The sequence below is a fragment of the Chenopodium album genome, chromosome 13 (assembly GCF_948465745.1).
Source record: "Chenopodium album chromosome 13, dcCheAlbu1.1, whole genome shotgun sequence".
Lineage (NCBI taxonomy): Eukaryota > Viridiplantae > Streptophyta > Magnoliopsida > Caryophyllales > Amaranthaceae > Chenopodium > Chenopodium album.
Window position 1 is genome coordinate 43,558,970 of NC_137846.1, and position 16,043 is coordinate 43,575,012.

The window sequence follows — 16,043 nt, forward strand, 5'->3', positions numbered from 1 at the left end:
CTCCCGTACCGGATATGTTTCGGGGACGGGTACGGTACGGCCGTACGGGTACGACTGGGAAACGTCCCCAAGGTGTCCCCTTCGAAAGTGGTACGGAAAGCTAATTTGGGGACGGCTAGCCTCTAGTTTGGATACGTATCGGGGACGGCTTGGCCCATTTGCTAACGTTTCCTTAGAATCCCAACCCATTTTTATTAAAAAAAAAAAACCCTCAAATTAGTGAATTACGAACCTCATTTTCAATTTTCCCCAATTCTCTAAAACCCTAATAATTATGAACGGCGATTCCCTCGGAGGTGCGACCTGATTTAGTTGTCTGCGGTGGCCGGAGTGGCGGAGACCACCTGTGATAACCCAGACACCGGTGAGGCTTCGACCTGTAACTGTTTCACTTTATTCTCCCTTTATTCTGCTTCTAGACTTCTAGTTTTCGTTTTTTTCTCTTTCCTCAAACCTGCTGTTTACTTTTCTTTTTTTTCTTTTTTTTTTAAAGTTTTGTTGTTTTTTTTAATATTTTATTTGAAGTTAGTGACTATAGTCTGTAGATGGCAATCCAGTTGTCCAGTAGGTAGAAGTCACTATAGTTTTATTTTCTTATTTTCGCTTTTTTTATATATATATTTAATTATTGTTTTTTTTCATTTTAAATAGTACTATATTTTTAATTTTTTATACATTTTATGGATTTATATTTTTTTTTGCCGTACTCGTTTTTAGAAATTTTGATTTTGCCGTATCCGTACCCGTTTTTGTCCTCGTATCCGTTTCAGTGCAACATAGGGGAAAATTGTAAAAGATTCTAGATTTGGTGAATAATCATGAAGATTTTAGATTTATGTGGGGAATTTAAAGAGCATGTGCGTAAAAGTTTCCACGCACTTCTTCCACCTCCATATCTAATCTATAAATATTGGCGTTGGGCATCATTTGGGAGCATATATCCATCTACATCACTTCTAATGCTTTGATCATTTTAAATACGCTCTATGAGTGTCCCTCCATATATTGCTATGACTTAGAGAGAATTTACCCTTTTTTGCTTCTTTTGTTTGAATATGCTTAACACACTTTCTGGTCGTCCCTCCAGCACACGGGGATCGGCCCTGCACATTTCTGCTCTCTAAGATATCATGATCGGAGTTTCTACATACACACAATCTCCCTAATCCACTATTCTTATTTTGTAATACTTTTTGCGACTTATAGTGAGAGTTTGCGTATACTACTCACCCTTTCAAGGGTTCTTGTACTCTCTTAGATTTCATATAGTGAGTTCTTCGGGTGCTCGTCGTCGGTGGATTTTTTCTGAATTTTTCCCACATTAAATATTGTGTGTCCATTTTGTTTATCATTCTTGTCTTATTACTTTATTTTATCAATTCCTACATCTTTAATTTACTTTCACTGCGCACTCACCAATCCTAATAGGGTGAGTGGGTTTTCTAGTGGTTTCGGGGAAAGGGATGTGGGGTGGGTGGATTTCTAGTGGTTTCGGGGAGGTGGGGAAAGGGAGGGGATTGATGGTGGTGGTTGGTTGGCCGGTGGTTTGTGAAAGGGTGGGGGTTGATGGGGAGATGATTGCTTTTTTTTAAAATTAAAATTAAATTTTTTAGAAGAAAAATGTAAAAAAAAAAAAAATCTACCAATCACATTGCGACACGTGTGATAATAACCTATTAAATTGGTTGCCATCCAATCACATTCTATTTTAAGCAGATGTTTATCAAATGTCGTTTTATTTTGAAATAATTATAAACCATTTTATTTTTGAAAGATTGGCAAATGTCGTTTTATTATTAATAATTTTTCTTTGGAAAAAATGAAAATTAATAATCCCATCTTTAGGTTTTCAGCTCAAAACATCCCACCTTTTTGAAATCCCAAAACAATCCCACCTTTAATCCCCATCTGCTCAAAATAAGCCTTTTAACCTACAACTTGTTTAACAGGTTAATTTTTTTTTTTTTTAATTTTTACTTTTTTTTACTTTTTTTTTTCAATCTCTCATCTCCCACCTTAGCTATCCACTATAACCACCACCACCCTTCCATAAGGACCACCTAACCCCACCACCTTCTTTCTCTTTCCTAACCTCAACCACCCGACCATAACTAACCACAAACCCTGCAACCCTGAAACCCGACAGCCCGACCACCCCCATCCACCCTCAAAACCCCCTAACACCAACCAACCCAGCCATCTTGAAACGTCGTCCAACCAACCTGAAACCTTACCATCCCAGCCGCCCTAAAACCCGATCTCACCCACGAAACCCAACCGCTCCTTAAACATGACCAATCCAGCCCTCCAAAACTCCATAAACCAAGGTTAGAAACCACCTAAAACCCCACCCCAAAATACCACCTAACCCCTAGCCCTAAACTCAACCGAATCGAAGAATTCACTTAAGTCCAACCACTCTATTGAACCCGAAACCCCTTACCCAGACCAAGCAACCACCCCCAGCAACGGAGAAATCGGAAGGGATTTCGACGAGGGAGAGTATCAAGGAAGGGGAAATTGCGGAAAGGTAAAGGAGTTAGCTCTAGCAAGGGGAGGTGGGTCGGTTCGGTAAGGGTGTGTCGGTCCGACAAGGAAAGGGATCGGGAAGTGGGAAGGGGTTTTTAATTTTTTTTAATGTCCTTTTTTAATTTTTTTTTTTAAAAAAAATATTTTAAAAAAGAAAGCCAATAAGAAGGTGGCACGTGTCAAGTCACCTTCTGAAACAGGTTACTAATTTGACAAACCGGTAAAAGGCTTATTTTGATTTTTGTGCAGATGGAGATTAAAGGTGGGATTGTTTTGAGATTTCGAAAAGGTGAGATTGTTTTGAGCAGAAAACCCAAAGGTGGGATTATTAGTTTCCATTTTTCCTTTTTCTTTTCAAAAATGAATGGTAACTAGAATAAAAAATAAATAAATAAATTAACCAATTTGCAAAGTGAATATTCGTGCTTGTTTCTTAATTTGAGGAAATTTTGTTAAAAAAGCCATTTATAACAACATTTTTGTTGAAAAAAATCTTTTAAAAAATTTTTGGCAAAGAGAAACCTGATTGTAAAATCTTTTGTTGAAGACAACCAAGGCTCACATTCTGGCATTGACTTGGTCTTTTCCAGCGTTGACCCTACATGTGTAGGTCACATGACCTCCTTTTTATTAATCCCACCCAATTTCTTCTAATTTCCCCCCTAATTTCCCTCTAACTCTCTCGTTCTTCATCTTCCCCCTTTTCTTCTAATTTCCCCCATCTTCTCTGTTGAATTGAAAATCTTTCAAGGGCATAGTTTCTTGAATTAATTGCATAAATAGTTTTCGAAAAATAATTTCGACCAAGGATACACTAACATAGTTGTTTAATTGTTGCCCAGTTCATCATATTTAATTTGCAAGTATACTACTCGTAAAAATTAGGGTTTTTCGCCCCTTTTTTAATTTGCGTTAATTACTCTTATTTATCTCAATTATGCAGCATACGTGGCTCCATTCTTTTAGCTTCTTAGAACAAGATGCAACTCCTACGCTTGCCTCCTTCCTTGCTTTGTTCTTCGCCATGGCAAAGCAATTGTAAAAAAATTTCAGAAAAAATATACCCAGAAAAAGAAACCCGGATCAATTGAATACAAGTACAAAAGAATAACTAAACTTACTATTTAGGGAGGGTGAAAATTAACTTCCTTGATTGAATTCTAGCTTCAGGGTGACGCCATGGCAGAGTGCAGCAGAGAAGAGGATTTATTACCTCTTTTTTAGAGAAGAGAGAACAAGGACGGAAATTAGAAGAAAAAGGGGAAGAAGAAAAACGACAAACTTAAGAGGGAAATTAATGGGGGAATTAGAAGAAATTGGGTGGGATTAGTAAAAAAAGAGGTCACGTGACCTGCACATGTAGGGTCAACGCCGGAAAAGACCAAGTCAATGCCGAAATGTGAGCCTTGGTTGTCTTTGGCAAAAAAAAATTTACAATCTGGTTTCTCTTTGCCAAAATTTTTTTAAAAGGTTATTCCCAACAAAAAAGTTGTTATAAATAGTTTTTTATGACAAAATTTCCTAACATTAATCAAAGTGAAAACAAAGTCCAAATTAGGGGTGAGCATAACCGGCTACCCGGTACAAAAGGAAAGAACTGGTTATAACCAGGTCTACGATTTTTGAATTGGTCTCGGAACTGGTTACAACTGGATCCATGATTTTCAAAACTGGTCCCAAAATTGGTAGGAACCAGTTCCAAGATCGGGTACCCGGTTCCTTCTAATTTTCTAGAATTTTCTGAAAAAAAAAATTAATTTCTTGCAAAATTGATAAATTCATTAAACTCAATTAGATCTACAAGGATTACAAACTACAGCAACAAATATATTAACAAAAACAATTTTTTTTTTAATAAAAAACTATCTTATACTTTTTCATCTCTTTAAATAACTCTTTTGTCTCTCCTTATTCTAAATCTGAAAAAAAAAAATTAAATAACTACACAATTGAAGAAACCAATGCATCAACAACCCAAGAACGTTGCAGATCCCTTGTATGTCGGTGATTTAGGTTGCGATATTCATGAAACTATAGAGTATGGAGGTTGAATCGTCGAAGAGCCGATGTAGGTGGATCATGTAATTTTTTTTTTTTTTTTTTTTTTTTTGATGAACTGAATTAATGTGGTGAAGGGGTTAAAGTATCAGTGAAATGGAGTATTTGGTGGCTGTGAAAGAATAAGAAATTAGATATTTTAGGGTTTGGTAATTAGACTATTTATATAAGGTGCATGATTTATATTGGGCTTTGTCTTTTAGGCTGTTAGAAGTTTAGAACACAAAGCTATCTCTTGTACGTATCACTCCCTCTGCTTTCTTTTATTTGTATCAGTTTGACTGACACATTTGTCGAGACGCAACTTTGACCATTAATATTTTTAATTGTTAATTAGTAAAAATTATAACAAAATTATATTATGAAACTAGACATTATGACGAATCTAATGATATATTATATAATAACATTTATCTATTTTATAGAGTTGAAAAAATCAAGTCAACCATGTATATGAATAGTGCAAAATCAAAGTGATGCATTTAAAAAAAAAAAAACGAAGGGGATAAGTAGTAACCAGTTATCTGGTACCGGGTCCAAAATTTCTGAATCCAGAATTGAAACTGGTTCTAACCGGGTCCAAAATTTTGGAACTAAATCCGGAGCCGGACCCAGTTGAACCAGTTTCAGGTCCAAACACGCTGGGTTTAAACTGGATCCGTTTCATAACTGGGTACCCTCAATTTTTGCTCACCCCTCGTCCACGTATAAAAAAGACGACAAAAATCTGAACTACACCCAAGCATTGCTGAAAATTTCCCCTAATGTTGTTCATAACTAGCCGTTATCTTTCTCCTCAATTCAAAAAATTACTTTCACCATCAAACCCACTTTTGAAATCCTCCATCTCCACTATCTCAACAACAACAACTAACCATGTCGGAGATCCACCGAGTCGACCCGGACCTCCACCAATCCGAGTTGACATCACCGAGTCAGCTGGTCGAGGAGTTTTCGCAACTCGAAGAATCGAAGCTGCTGAACTAATTCATACTGCAAAACCAGTTGTTTCTCACCCTTCTCTCTCCAAAATCGATTGCGTTTGTTACCTTTGCCTTAAAAAATTAAACTTCAGTAACGATTCTCAAAATCGGGTTGATGTATTTTGTTCCGAAGAATGTCGTCAAGAAGCTAAGGTAATTAAATTCCAATTTTAGTTTGTGATTTTTAGTTTTTTTCGGTTTTGATTTATGCAGTTCTATACTTCTACGGTCTAATTATAAGCGTTAATGATTTTATGACAAAATTACGTGTTTATCGGTGTTATGATGATTCATTGATTAAATTAGGGTTGTTAATTTCTGTTTGGAAAATTAAATTATGAATTAACGAAAATTCTACAGTAAATGACATGTACTGCTATGTACTACTAAAGTAATGTACCGTTATGTACCACTAATTTTAATTATTAAATATTTAATTTTTGTATTTTTAAACAAATTTCAAATCTAGCTAAGTTGGTGGAGTGTTTTCTTTTATTACTTTAAGGTACCATGATCGATTCTTTTATAAATCTAATTTTTTTGAACGGACATTTTTTTTATTTTTTTGGACATATTATTTAATTTGAATACCAACACTTAGTTTTTTTTTTCTTTTTTTTTTTTAGATTTATATTCTTTTTTCCTTTTCTAATTGCCAAAAATATGATAAAATAGTTAATTAAAATTAACTATAGTTAGATTTAACACTTCAAAAAAAAAAAAAAAAAAACACAACCACCAACCAGCCACCCCACACCACAACCCCCACCAGTCAGCCAACCTTTCACCCTCCCCCTTCGCCGCCGGCGTCCGGTAAAGCTTCTCCACTGGCGCCCAATCTTCCCCCAGCCGTCCAAAGCTCCAAAATCAAAACCCCCAAATTCCCAGTGGTCGAGGTCAGATGGTTCCAGCGCATGGTGGTCAAGGTCGAAGGGTTCGGGGCGCGGGGTGGTCAAGGTTTGGATCAGGGTCGGGTCTGGTCACTAGTATGGCTGACTGAAGATGAGGGTGGAAGTAAGGGGATTAAAATTGACAAAAATCAAATTAGTCACCTCAATTGAATCTTCAATTTATATTGAGTGATTTTGTTCCTTCTAATTATATTTTGCTTCAATAATAGAGAAAAAAAGGATGCGAGAGGAGAATGAATCTGACTTTTGATTTGATTTTTTTTTTTAATGAAATTTTTATTTTAATTTGTAATATATATATAATTTAGTAGTACATAGCAGTACATATCGTTAGTAGTACATAGCAATGTATGTCATGTACCGTAGACTCTCCCATGAATTAATGTTGAAATTTTTGTTAGACAATTATAAGCATTGACAGATTTATAACAAAATCACGGGTTAATGATTAACGTTTCAATTAAGGTATGACAACGTTAATTTGCAATTTTAGAAAATAATTTATGGGTTCAATATTGAAAAGTTGGTTAGATAATTTAGAATACTTGTTTTGCTTATGTTAATTGTGCGGTTGTTTTTATTACGGAGTATATGCTATATGGAGAGAAATTAGATATGGAGGTTTTTTTTTATTTTTTTTATTTTTTATTTTTTTTATTTTTTTGAAAAAATATGATGCACGCCAAGTGTTTGATGTTTGGTTTCTTCGAATTTGAAACTGGGAGATGCAGTTGTCATTTCTGTTAGGTTGATTTGTATAATGGGGGTATTCGAGGTATGGAAATGGTTGAAGATTGCAAAAGATTATAGTGTGAAATAAATCGTATAAACCTCATAAGTCGGGCTTTAGCGAAGCGAAACAATGGATGATTGGCTTGTACAATTGTACTTAGATTATCGAAATGGAACTTGAGCCTATCTCCTGTAGGAATGTAATTTAGGGACGGAGGGAGTAGTAAGTGAATAGATGTTTCAAAAGTCTGAATAGCAACTGCTGGTACTGGTAGCATTTTGCTTTGCTTTTCCTTTGGGCAGCTCATTGTTTAAAAAGGCAATGCCTAGGCGCTGAGGTGCAAGGCGTTAGGGGTCATGCGCCTTTTGTGGTCTAGGGGAGGCGATTTTGATGATACAGTATAATTATATTGCCTTTTCATACATTGGCCCAGCTATTTCTCAAGGCTTTTCGGAAGAGTAATCAACTACAAATTATATTGATTACTAGCTAGGAAGCACATGGGTTGATGATACAAAACATGATTGTTATGACAGTCTTTGCGCAGCCATTATAGTTTTACTTGCTAAACTAGTTGATATCTGTTGAGAGGTTTTTAGTTGCTACAATTATTCAATCGATTGAATGTACTGTAGTTGATATTTTTCGCTGGAAGAAATTATGAAACATATATGCACCGGGGAGGGGGGGGGGGGCGTTCCCTCCTCTATTTTCTGTCATTGAGATTTTGAGCTATGCTTCTAATTATTCGCAGGCATATTATGAACTAGAGAAGAAGGCAGATTGGTCCGATTACCACAAGTACTGCAGGTATGTGAGATTTTTCAGTTCATAATTAAGATTACATACTGATGCACTTTTTTTTTGTTTTTTAATTTTCTATTTCTTCCTTTAACCATTAACAGATGAATAAATAAACTACTCCTGCAAGCAATGTTAAACAGAATACTAATTATTAACAATTCATGAATGCAGTACTTTTAAGGAGATGGACAATTGATGTAAGTATGTAACTAGGTAATATATATACCGAAAACTTAGATATGAATCAGAAATAGTCGTAGCTTTGTCGTTGAACCCATTACAACCCACTCAAGCAAGAGCAATGCATTAAAGAAGCAATTAACCTAATAGAAAGCCACAAATCTGCACAAGAGATATATACCCTAGGCTGCACCTGAACGATAAGAACTCAAATTCATGGATTCATCCACCCAAAAATAATTTGAGACATCAACCTAGGATATTGTGCAAATTGAGCGCATATAAGCTAGGGTGATAAGAACAGTCATTTGAAGAGACTTAGATGTAAAGTCCTCCTAAGCTTACATTTGCGATTAAAGCATAAGCTCTGGAGCGTATATCAATCCAAATAAATCAAGAGCATATATATGACAGGATTAAGGTTCCTTAGTCACATTGGAAGAATTAGATGTATCTCCTGATAATTATTCATTCTTTATGCAAGTTCCATAAAAGCATTAGTTGTGGAGAATATGTCAATAGGTATAGCAACTTCTGACTCCTTACTTCCTTAGTTATTTCTCCATAATGAAACCTGACAGGGACATGAGATGAGTGCATGAGCTAACATATGATCTGTCATGAATTGAAAATTTCTGGGTGAAAGGAACAATCTACACTCTAAGCTGGAGCAAACTAAAAAAGCAATGCTCACACTCAAGAAGGAAAGATGTACCCCAATCAACATAAAGTTTTTCCTCAAATATAAATAGCTATTAAAGAAATCATGGAGCCCCAGGAACTTGTATTATCTCTTTCATTGACAAATATCTGTCACGATTTAACGTATTCATTTTTTTCAATTAATTAAGGCGATTTTTCCTTTGACATCTATATCAATGGCTGACAATGTATCACTTGCATTTTGTTGATTTTGAAGAAATTTGGGATTGAAGTATCCACTTTTGGTAAAGCGGTTAGCATGTATGGTAATAGTTGGTGCAGCATCTGCGGACTGCATTCATATACTTCAACCTGCTCATATACTACCCAAGGTGATTCTATGACTATCTTTTTTAAGCTTGCTGAAAATTAGAATGTGAACATTTGTAGTATGTAAATTTGCCATGTTTTCAGTATCTTGTTGACTTCGATAGCAGTTGGGCGCAAGGTTACTTGGTGTTGTGAACAAATACTTTTTAAGCATTGTTTGAATCATGTGTAATATGCATGTGCGGTATGGATTTAGATGATCAATTTGCAAACACAACTTTCTGTTTCAGCTTTGTGACAATTTTTCACACAATTCTAGTGTTTCAACAATTCCGCACCATGTAGTGTCATCTATTCTATGTGAAATGTCATGGCTTTTCTTGATTAGCACTAGCTTGCTCCCTGCTCTCCCTGATAAACTAGTAAGACGACTTTGCTCTTCTTTGTGAAAAATAGCACTTATATGTCATAATCATCTTCCACCATTTGAAAATTTCTCCAACAAGATCCGAGGTTCATAAGAAAAAGAAAGTATTATCAGTTCACATTTTGCAGGTAAATTATTGGGCATATATAAAGTTATTCACAAGGTGAAGTAAACTATCGCATATGAGCAAAGTTGGCGCAACTTTGGACACCCTATCCACTAACGTTAATTTATAAATTAAAATCAATAAATAAAACCCAATTAAAAAAAAAAAAATAAACCCACCACCTTTTAAATATACTAGTAATAAAAAAGACTCTTAATTTGCATAAAAAATATAATGTCTCAAAAACTATAATAAAAATAATACCCCACTACCCACCGTCTATAATAAAAATTGAAAGTTTAATTAAACCATTTAATAACTGTCACACATTTCACGCAGTAAAAAAAAAAAGGGGGGGGGGGGGGGGGGTGGAGGGGTTAAGAAGAAATTAATGATATTGCCTGAAAGCATGTACGAGTGTACGGTCATAGGGGCAGAGGGAGTATAATATTCCCACAAACATAAATAAAAAAGGTGGTATCTTCTGGTTTGATTTTATTTGGCCGATTATAATATGAACGGGTAAAAAGCTCGTAAAATAAGGTGAAAAATATCATATCCATAACTATTTTATTAGATACATTGAGGATTGATTGAAATAAAAATTACATCTCAAGCTTCAAAAAAAAAAAAAAAACGTAGTAACATACGTAGTATTTGCCATGAGTCACCTACTACTACCATATATATTATTTGTCCTATTATCTTCTATAAAATGCTTCATCTATACTTTGTAAATTAATGATCATACTCCTGAAATAACCTAAAGGCACTTTAGTTGCTTTATAAGTTGATGCACTTGCTTTTCATGCTACCAGCTTTTTGCATTAACTATTTTTGGTAGATCTCTAATGAAGAATGAACTAGCTATGGCTTCAAATGTGGCTATTTTAGTTATCAAGTGATATATTAATTGCTCAATTACCTACAATAGGGATGTTTAGTAGATTCAGGTTGAATAATGACAACATGATCAGAGCTAGAGTTTAATATGAACAAAGAACACCATACACATCATAAGGCTTGTCATGGCCGTGTCGACTGCCACTATATAATACTAAGATATAAATAACAGTTGTCCGATATTTATGTTATATGCAAAATCTATCATAAAACTCTGAATTATGGATGATTAAAGTATCAATATTTCTTGACGCTACTTTGACTTTTGGAGTCCATGTGTTCAATGCAAGCTTTTGAAAATTGCTGTGTTGGTGTGTTGCCAATGATAATTCTTCATGCCTAGATATGATGGTCAACTGCCAAGATATTGTGCTAGCAATTAGCAGCTGATGGTTGTCAAACAAATTTCATCTTCAATTCTTTTTAGAGACAATAGCTGCTGTTGCACTTCTACGGTTCAATATTAGAACCATAACTTTTAATTCTGTATAACTTGCTAATATTTTTCAATTGTTTTTGTTCATTTTTGGTGGGTAGTCCTAACTAGTCAGTGTGCTATCACTGCTATGTGATGAGAATGCTTACACCAAATCTCCAACAGGTTATACAACAAAAGTAGGTTGCTTATTGATGTTTATGTTTTCAGATTGAAGTGGAATATAGCATGCTTAGGAGTGCTATCGAAGGATTAAATATAACGAAGGAAAATTTAAATTGTATCCTCTTCGTTTGAGTTACTTGCATACTATCAGCAATACGTTTAACATTCAATGAAATATCCATGGAGTAGCTGGTGATCCTTTGACAATACCAGTTTTGTCAGAGCAGTGGTATGCTGATGTATTGGCTCGTGTACGTATTAATGCATTTCGAATTGAAATGGTTGCTGGGTCATATGATGATCTCCATGCACTGGCAGCAGCATCAGTAGAAGCTGGAGTTGGGAATGCTGTTTATATCCTTCCTTCATTCTACAATCATGATTGTGGCGAGTTCTCCTATCTTAATTCAAGATTTGTGTACGAGTGCTCAAGTATTCTTGACCCATGTACATAACAGTTTCTTATGTTATTTGGACTCTTCTATTTTGTCAACGGTACGTGTCTGATCCTTGTATCTTTGACAAGGATGTAGACACTTAATGCTTGATTTTGGACCAAAAACGTGGAAACTTTGACAGGCTGATTCTAAAACTTGGACAAGTAAAAAATCTTGAGTCCAAGTAGCATAGGCTGGAGCTCAATTTTTTTTTTAAAGATTATATGCCTTAAATTATCGCCTATATCTTCCATGAAAGACTCAAATGATACCCCCTAGGCCCCTAATCTACTTAGTCCAAAAGTAAAAAACTGAACACAAGCTTGGTCATGGACGTCACATCTAATGGAGCATTGTGTAAATTGTTCACTTTTGTCATACTTAGCATTGATGGAAAGTGGTTTTTCTTTCAGATCCTAACGTGCATATTATATGGATGGACTCTGTTCATGCAAGGCTGAAAGCACTTCGTGACATAGAAGAAGGTATGTCTTATTGTTGCATGCATTAGAATTGCGATTTGATGGCTTATCTTGGTACTACTGATTATTAGTTAGCCATAGTTCAAAAGATACATACATAGGCTTCCTAATACAATCTGTAATAGGCCATAGTATAATAATTGATCTAGAGATTGAAAAAAAATTGTACATTAAAGTCCCATCATAAATGTTATACATTAGGTGTATAGTGTATCTCAAATAATGATCATTATAATAGAATACTACATATATTATAGTACTTGGACTTTGCATTTAAAACAAGAAATTCCTCGAAGAAAGTGATAGAAGATAAGACGGGTTAACTAAGAGTTAAAAATCAATCTAATATGTATAATGCTAACAACTGGTTACTTTGTAAGTGGACAAAAGCCTATCATCTTTCATCGTTTTTCTTGAATAACAATAATGTTAAATGACTTCCAACTCTTTATATCCTTTGGACCCAGTATATTGAAATTGAAGGCTAACTCTCATGTGATAGAAGTTAGGAAAAGAAGAGTTTCCGTTTTGAACTTCATCATTTTAATTGAGCTAACTCTCATGTAATAGAAGTTACGAAAGGAATAGTGTAGCTCTTAAGCTATAAAATCCTTGCTAATAGGGATAGGTGGGTTGATTGTTGTGTCAAACCGGCACCGGATTGGGGTAGTTGAGGAAAGGGGGATTGGTGAAAATCACCCTTCTCAACTTGGTGTTGGTAAGATTGTTGTGCTACATGGCTTTGATATTCAAGTTGTTGCATCAGGCTCATGTTATGAAAAACGGCGTCCAAATTGAAAGGAGAGGAAGAACCTGCTATGTGATTGGGTCATCGGGCATGGCGGATGTTTTAGCTCTTCTAGGTTGGGGTGGTGGGATCTCTACAGAATGATGTCTCCTGCAATCAAAGGCTCTTAAGGAACTGCCCAAGTTGTAGCCGCTCCAATAGTGAGGAAAGGGAAGGTAGCAATGGTGTGTGTCTACCCTTCATTCTCCAACTATGGATCACACATATTTATTATTTGATATTTATTTTACAAACATGAATTTTGAAGATGATGTTGATGTGACTAATGAATTTTTCACCGTATATAGGGTTTATGAATCTAAATATGGAACCGTGTCTCGATTTGCTCCTTCTCAATCATCCAAAAACGTAAGTAAATGGGCCAAAGGTTTATTTGCACAAGCTGTTAACATGATGTCTAAGTTTTCAGGTAGTGATTCATCATCTAGGAGAACACAAAGTGATGTTTCGGAGTTACAAATGTAATTAAGTTACGACTTCATGAAAGGCATGGACGACGAAGAGAAGTACGGCCTCGACATCCTTGATTGGTAGAAAAGACAAAGCACGAAACTTCCAATTTTGGCGGCAATGGCTCGTGATATTTTTGCTATCCAGCCTCCGAAAGAGCTTTTAGTCCGTCGGGAAGGGTTTTAGACGATAGAAGAACAAGGCTAAAACCCAAAACACTTGAAATGTGTGTTTTTTTGAAGGATTGGTTGGATACCGAAACTCGCTGCCAAGATCGTACTTATGCAAAAAACGATGACTATGAAGGAACATCGGATTCTACTAGTTCTCAATCAATTCAATTAATTGATGAACTTGAACAAGACGAAGACGAACAAGAAGAATAATTAGATTTGTTGGTGGGGAGAGCTGAAATAAGGTATGTACACATAACTTTGATCTGAATTAATATGCTAATCGATGGAAATGTGAAAGGTTATTTGTAATTAATTCCACGTTGTACTCGAATCAACATGTAATTGATGTGTAATTCGTGGTTTAATTGTTTGAATTACCCCCAAATTATTCCAATTTTAAAATTAGGGTTCATCCCAATTCTGAATTGGGGGTTTTTGAAGTTGGGACTCAATCTATAATTCCATATTTATTAAAGGTCAATTGGATTGAGGTTTATTTTGTATGTCATATTGTAGACACCTAAAAATGTCTCCCCAAACCAAACCCGATGATGAATAACCTTGTACCGCCATTATTGGTTGGGTTGAGTATTTAACCTTTGGAGTGCTTAATCCATATTTCCATTCAATACATTTCATAAACCAACTCAATTATTAGCCTATTTTACTAAACCATAACTTACTTTCCACTTCGTGTCCACATCACAAAACCGAGAGAAACTGATTTTGTAGCCCTATAATTTTGATCCAATTATTTTTTGTTGGATAGTCCTTTCAAAAATCTTTCCAAAGATATATCATAATCCCAATTCCGATTTAAAACGAAGGAGATATAAGCAAAACACTAAACTCGGCCCAAAATCGACACCCTTTAACTATAACGGCCATATCTGAAATCTACAAATGATTTTAACCTGATTCCAATTGGGTTGAAAAGTAGACTTAATATGCTTTCCAACAATATATTATATGTCTTATTCCAAGTGACGGATCAAAAGTTATCATAGTTTTAAAAACGCGTAAAAAACTAGAATTACCGAGCAACAGGTTAAGCACCGCGTTACGGTACAAGCTAACGTGTCACGGTGCCTTGTACCGTGACACGGTATTCTTCACCGTGTCATTGTGCTTTCCCGTGTCTATTCCGCGTTTTTTCTCACGCGCTAAAATAAATTTGGACGCATTTTCGGCGGAATTGTACACCACGACACGGTGTACTATACCGTGCCACGGTGTACAACACCGTGTCACGGTGCCCAATACTGTGTCACAATACACACACCATGACACGGTGCCCAATTAGGGTTTTTACGCGGCTCTTATCTCTTCTAGGGTTTCGTGGAATCCCCTGTTCATTTCCTCTATAAATACCGCCCTCGTTTCTGTAGTTCGGGGCACCAAAAATCATTCTCTCTCTTGTTACACCAAAAATCATTCTCTTCTCCCTCTTTATCCTAAACCCTAGCACCCTATTTTTCCTTCATTCCTTCCTTAAGCACTCTAAGGAATCCATACAAGTATACAACACCCGAAGTTCTATACTTAAACCAAGGCGTGAAAGGTAGAATTGACTGAGGGTTTAGACCAAATCAACTCTACTTTTTATTTAATTTAATTATTTCAATTTAATTTATTATTTATTGAAGTTACTAACAGTTTATTCATAATGTAGCAATTCAAGGAAACACGGAAAGTGAGTAATTAATCACTTAATTACTCTTATTTTTATTCTTGTTGTTAGTATCATGATTAAGTTTTTTTATATTTAATTTGACTAACAATTTATTGTTGAATTGCTTCCAATATTAATGTTGATTTTATTGTTATTATGATCACCATATTGTATGTTGAAGGGAATATGTAATTGAAAATCACGCTTAATAAGATAATTTGGACGATCGGTTTAGGTTCCTTTTTAATCTTGTTACTTAATCGAAGTGATCATAATATTTTAGAATTATATGTTGCATGAATCTTCAACCAATTTAGCATAATAATAGTTTGGAGCGAATTGAATCTTTGTTTGTATGCCTTTGAGATCGCAGAAAATACTTTTCACTATAAGAATCGAGTAGAGGCCAATACGGGCGAATGTGACTCCATGACTCACTTGAGTCACTTCGTACCATCATCCCTGATCCTCCTTTCGTGGTTCAGAACCATATGGAGTTAGTAATCTCATGGATTATGAATGAGGTGTAACCTTCACGAGTCAATTGTTGTTGTCTATCGTTGTCCCTATATTCGTGGTTGCCTATTATGATCCGTGAACGGTTTACAAGTTCCTAAAAAACTTGTTGGTGGCTCCCTACTTTATTTGTTCCTAATCGTATACATCAATTTCCACTTCCTATGAGTGCCAAACATATCCACACTTGCTTAACGTAGGCGCACTTCAAACGACGCCTACACATATTGATGCAAGTCATGTCTTTCATTAGCTCATCTCCTTCAAAAGAGAAGAAGTGTCAATGTGGTGTTCC

The 16,043-nt window shown here is 35.5% G+C and overlaps 1 protein-coding gene across 3 annotated transcripts; it reads left to right on the forward strand.

Annotated features, from left to right (window-relative positions):
* The first annotated feature begins 5,328 nt into the window (after window positions 1-5,328).
* Window positions 5,329-13,934, forward strand: LOC145574789 (histone-lysine N-methyltransferase ATXR4-like). 3 transcript variants are annotated; one of them, XM_081632648.1, is made up of 7 exons: window positions 5,329-5,723; window positions 7,969-8,024; window positions 9,118-9,232; window positions 11,253-11,322; window positions 11,421-12,129; window positions 12,893-13,098; window positions 13,222-13,934. In XM_081632648.1, exons 1-5 carry the CDS (start codon window positions 5,352-5,354, stop codon window positions 11,660-11,662), a joined length of 855 nt encoding a protein of 284 aa, XP_081488774.1. In that variant the 5' UTR covers window positions 5,329-5,351; the 3' UTR covers window positions 11,663-12,129; window positions 12,893-13,098; window positions 13,222-13,934. The 3 variants fall into 3 exon arrangements, with proteins under 3 accessions (XP_081488774.1, XP_081488773.1, XP_081488775.1); XM_081632647.1 differs by having other exon boundaries at window positions 12,893-13,934; XM_081632649.1 differs by lacking the exon at window positions 5,329-5,723 and adding an exon at window positions 5,766-6,584 and having other exon boundaries at window positions 12,893-13,934.
* The last annotated feature ends 2,109 nt before the right edge of the window (window positions 13,935-16,043 follow it).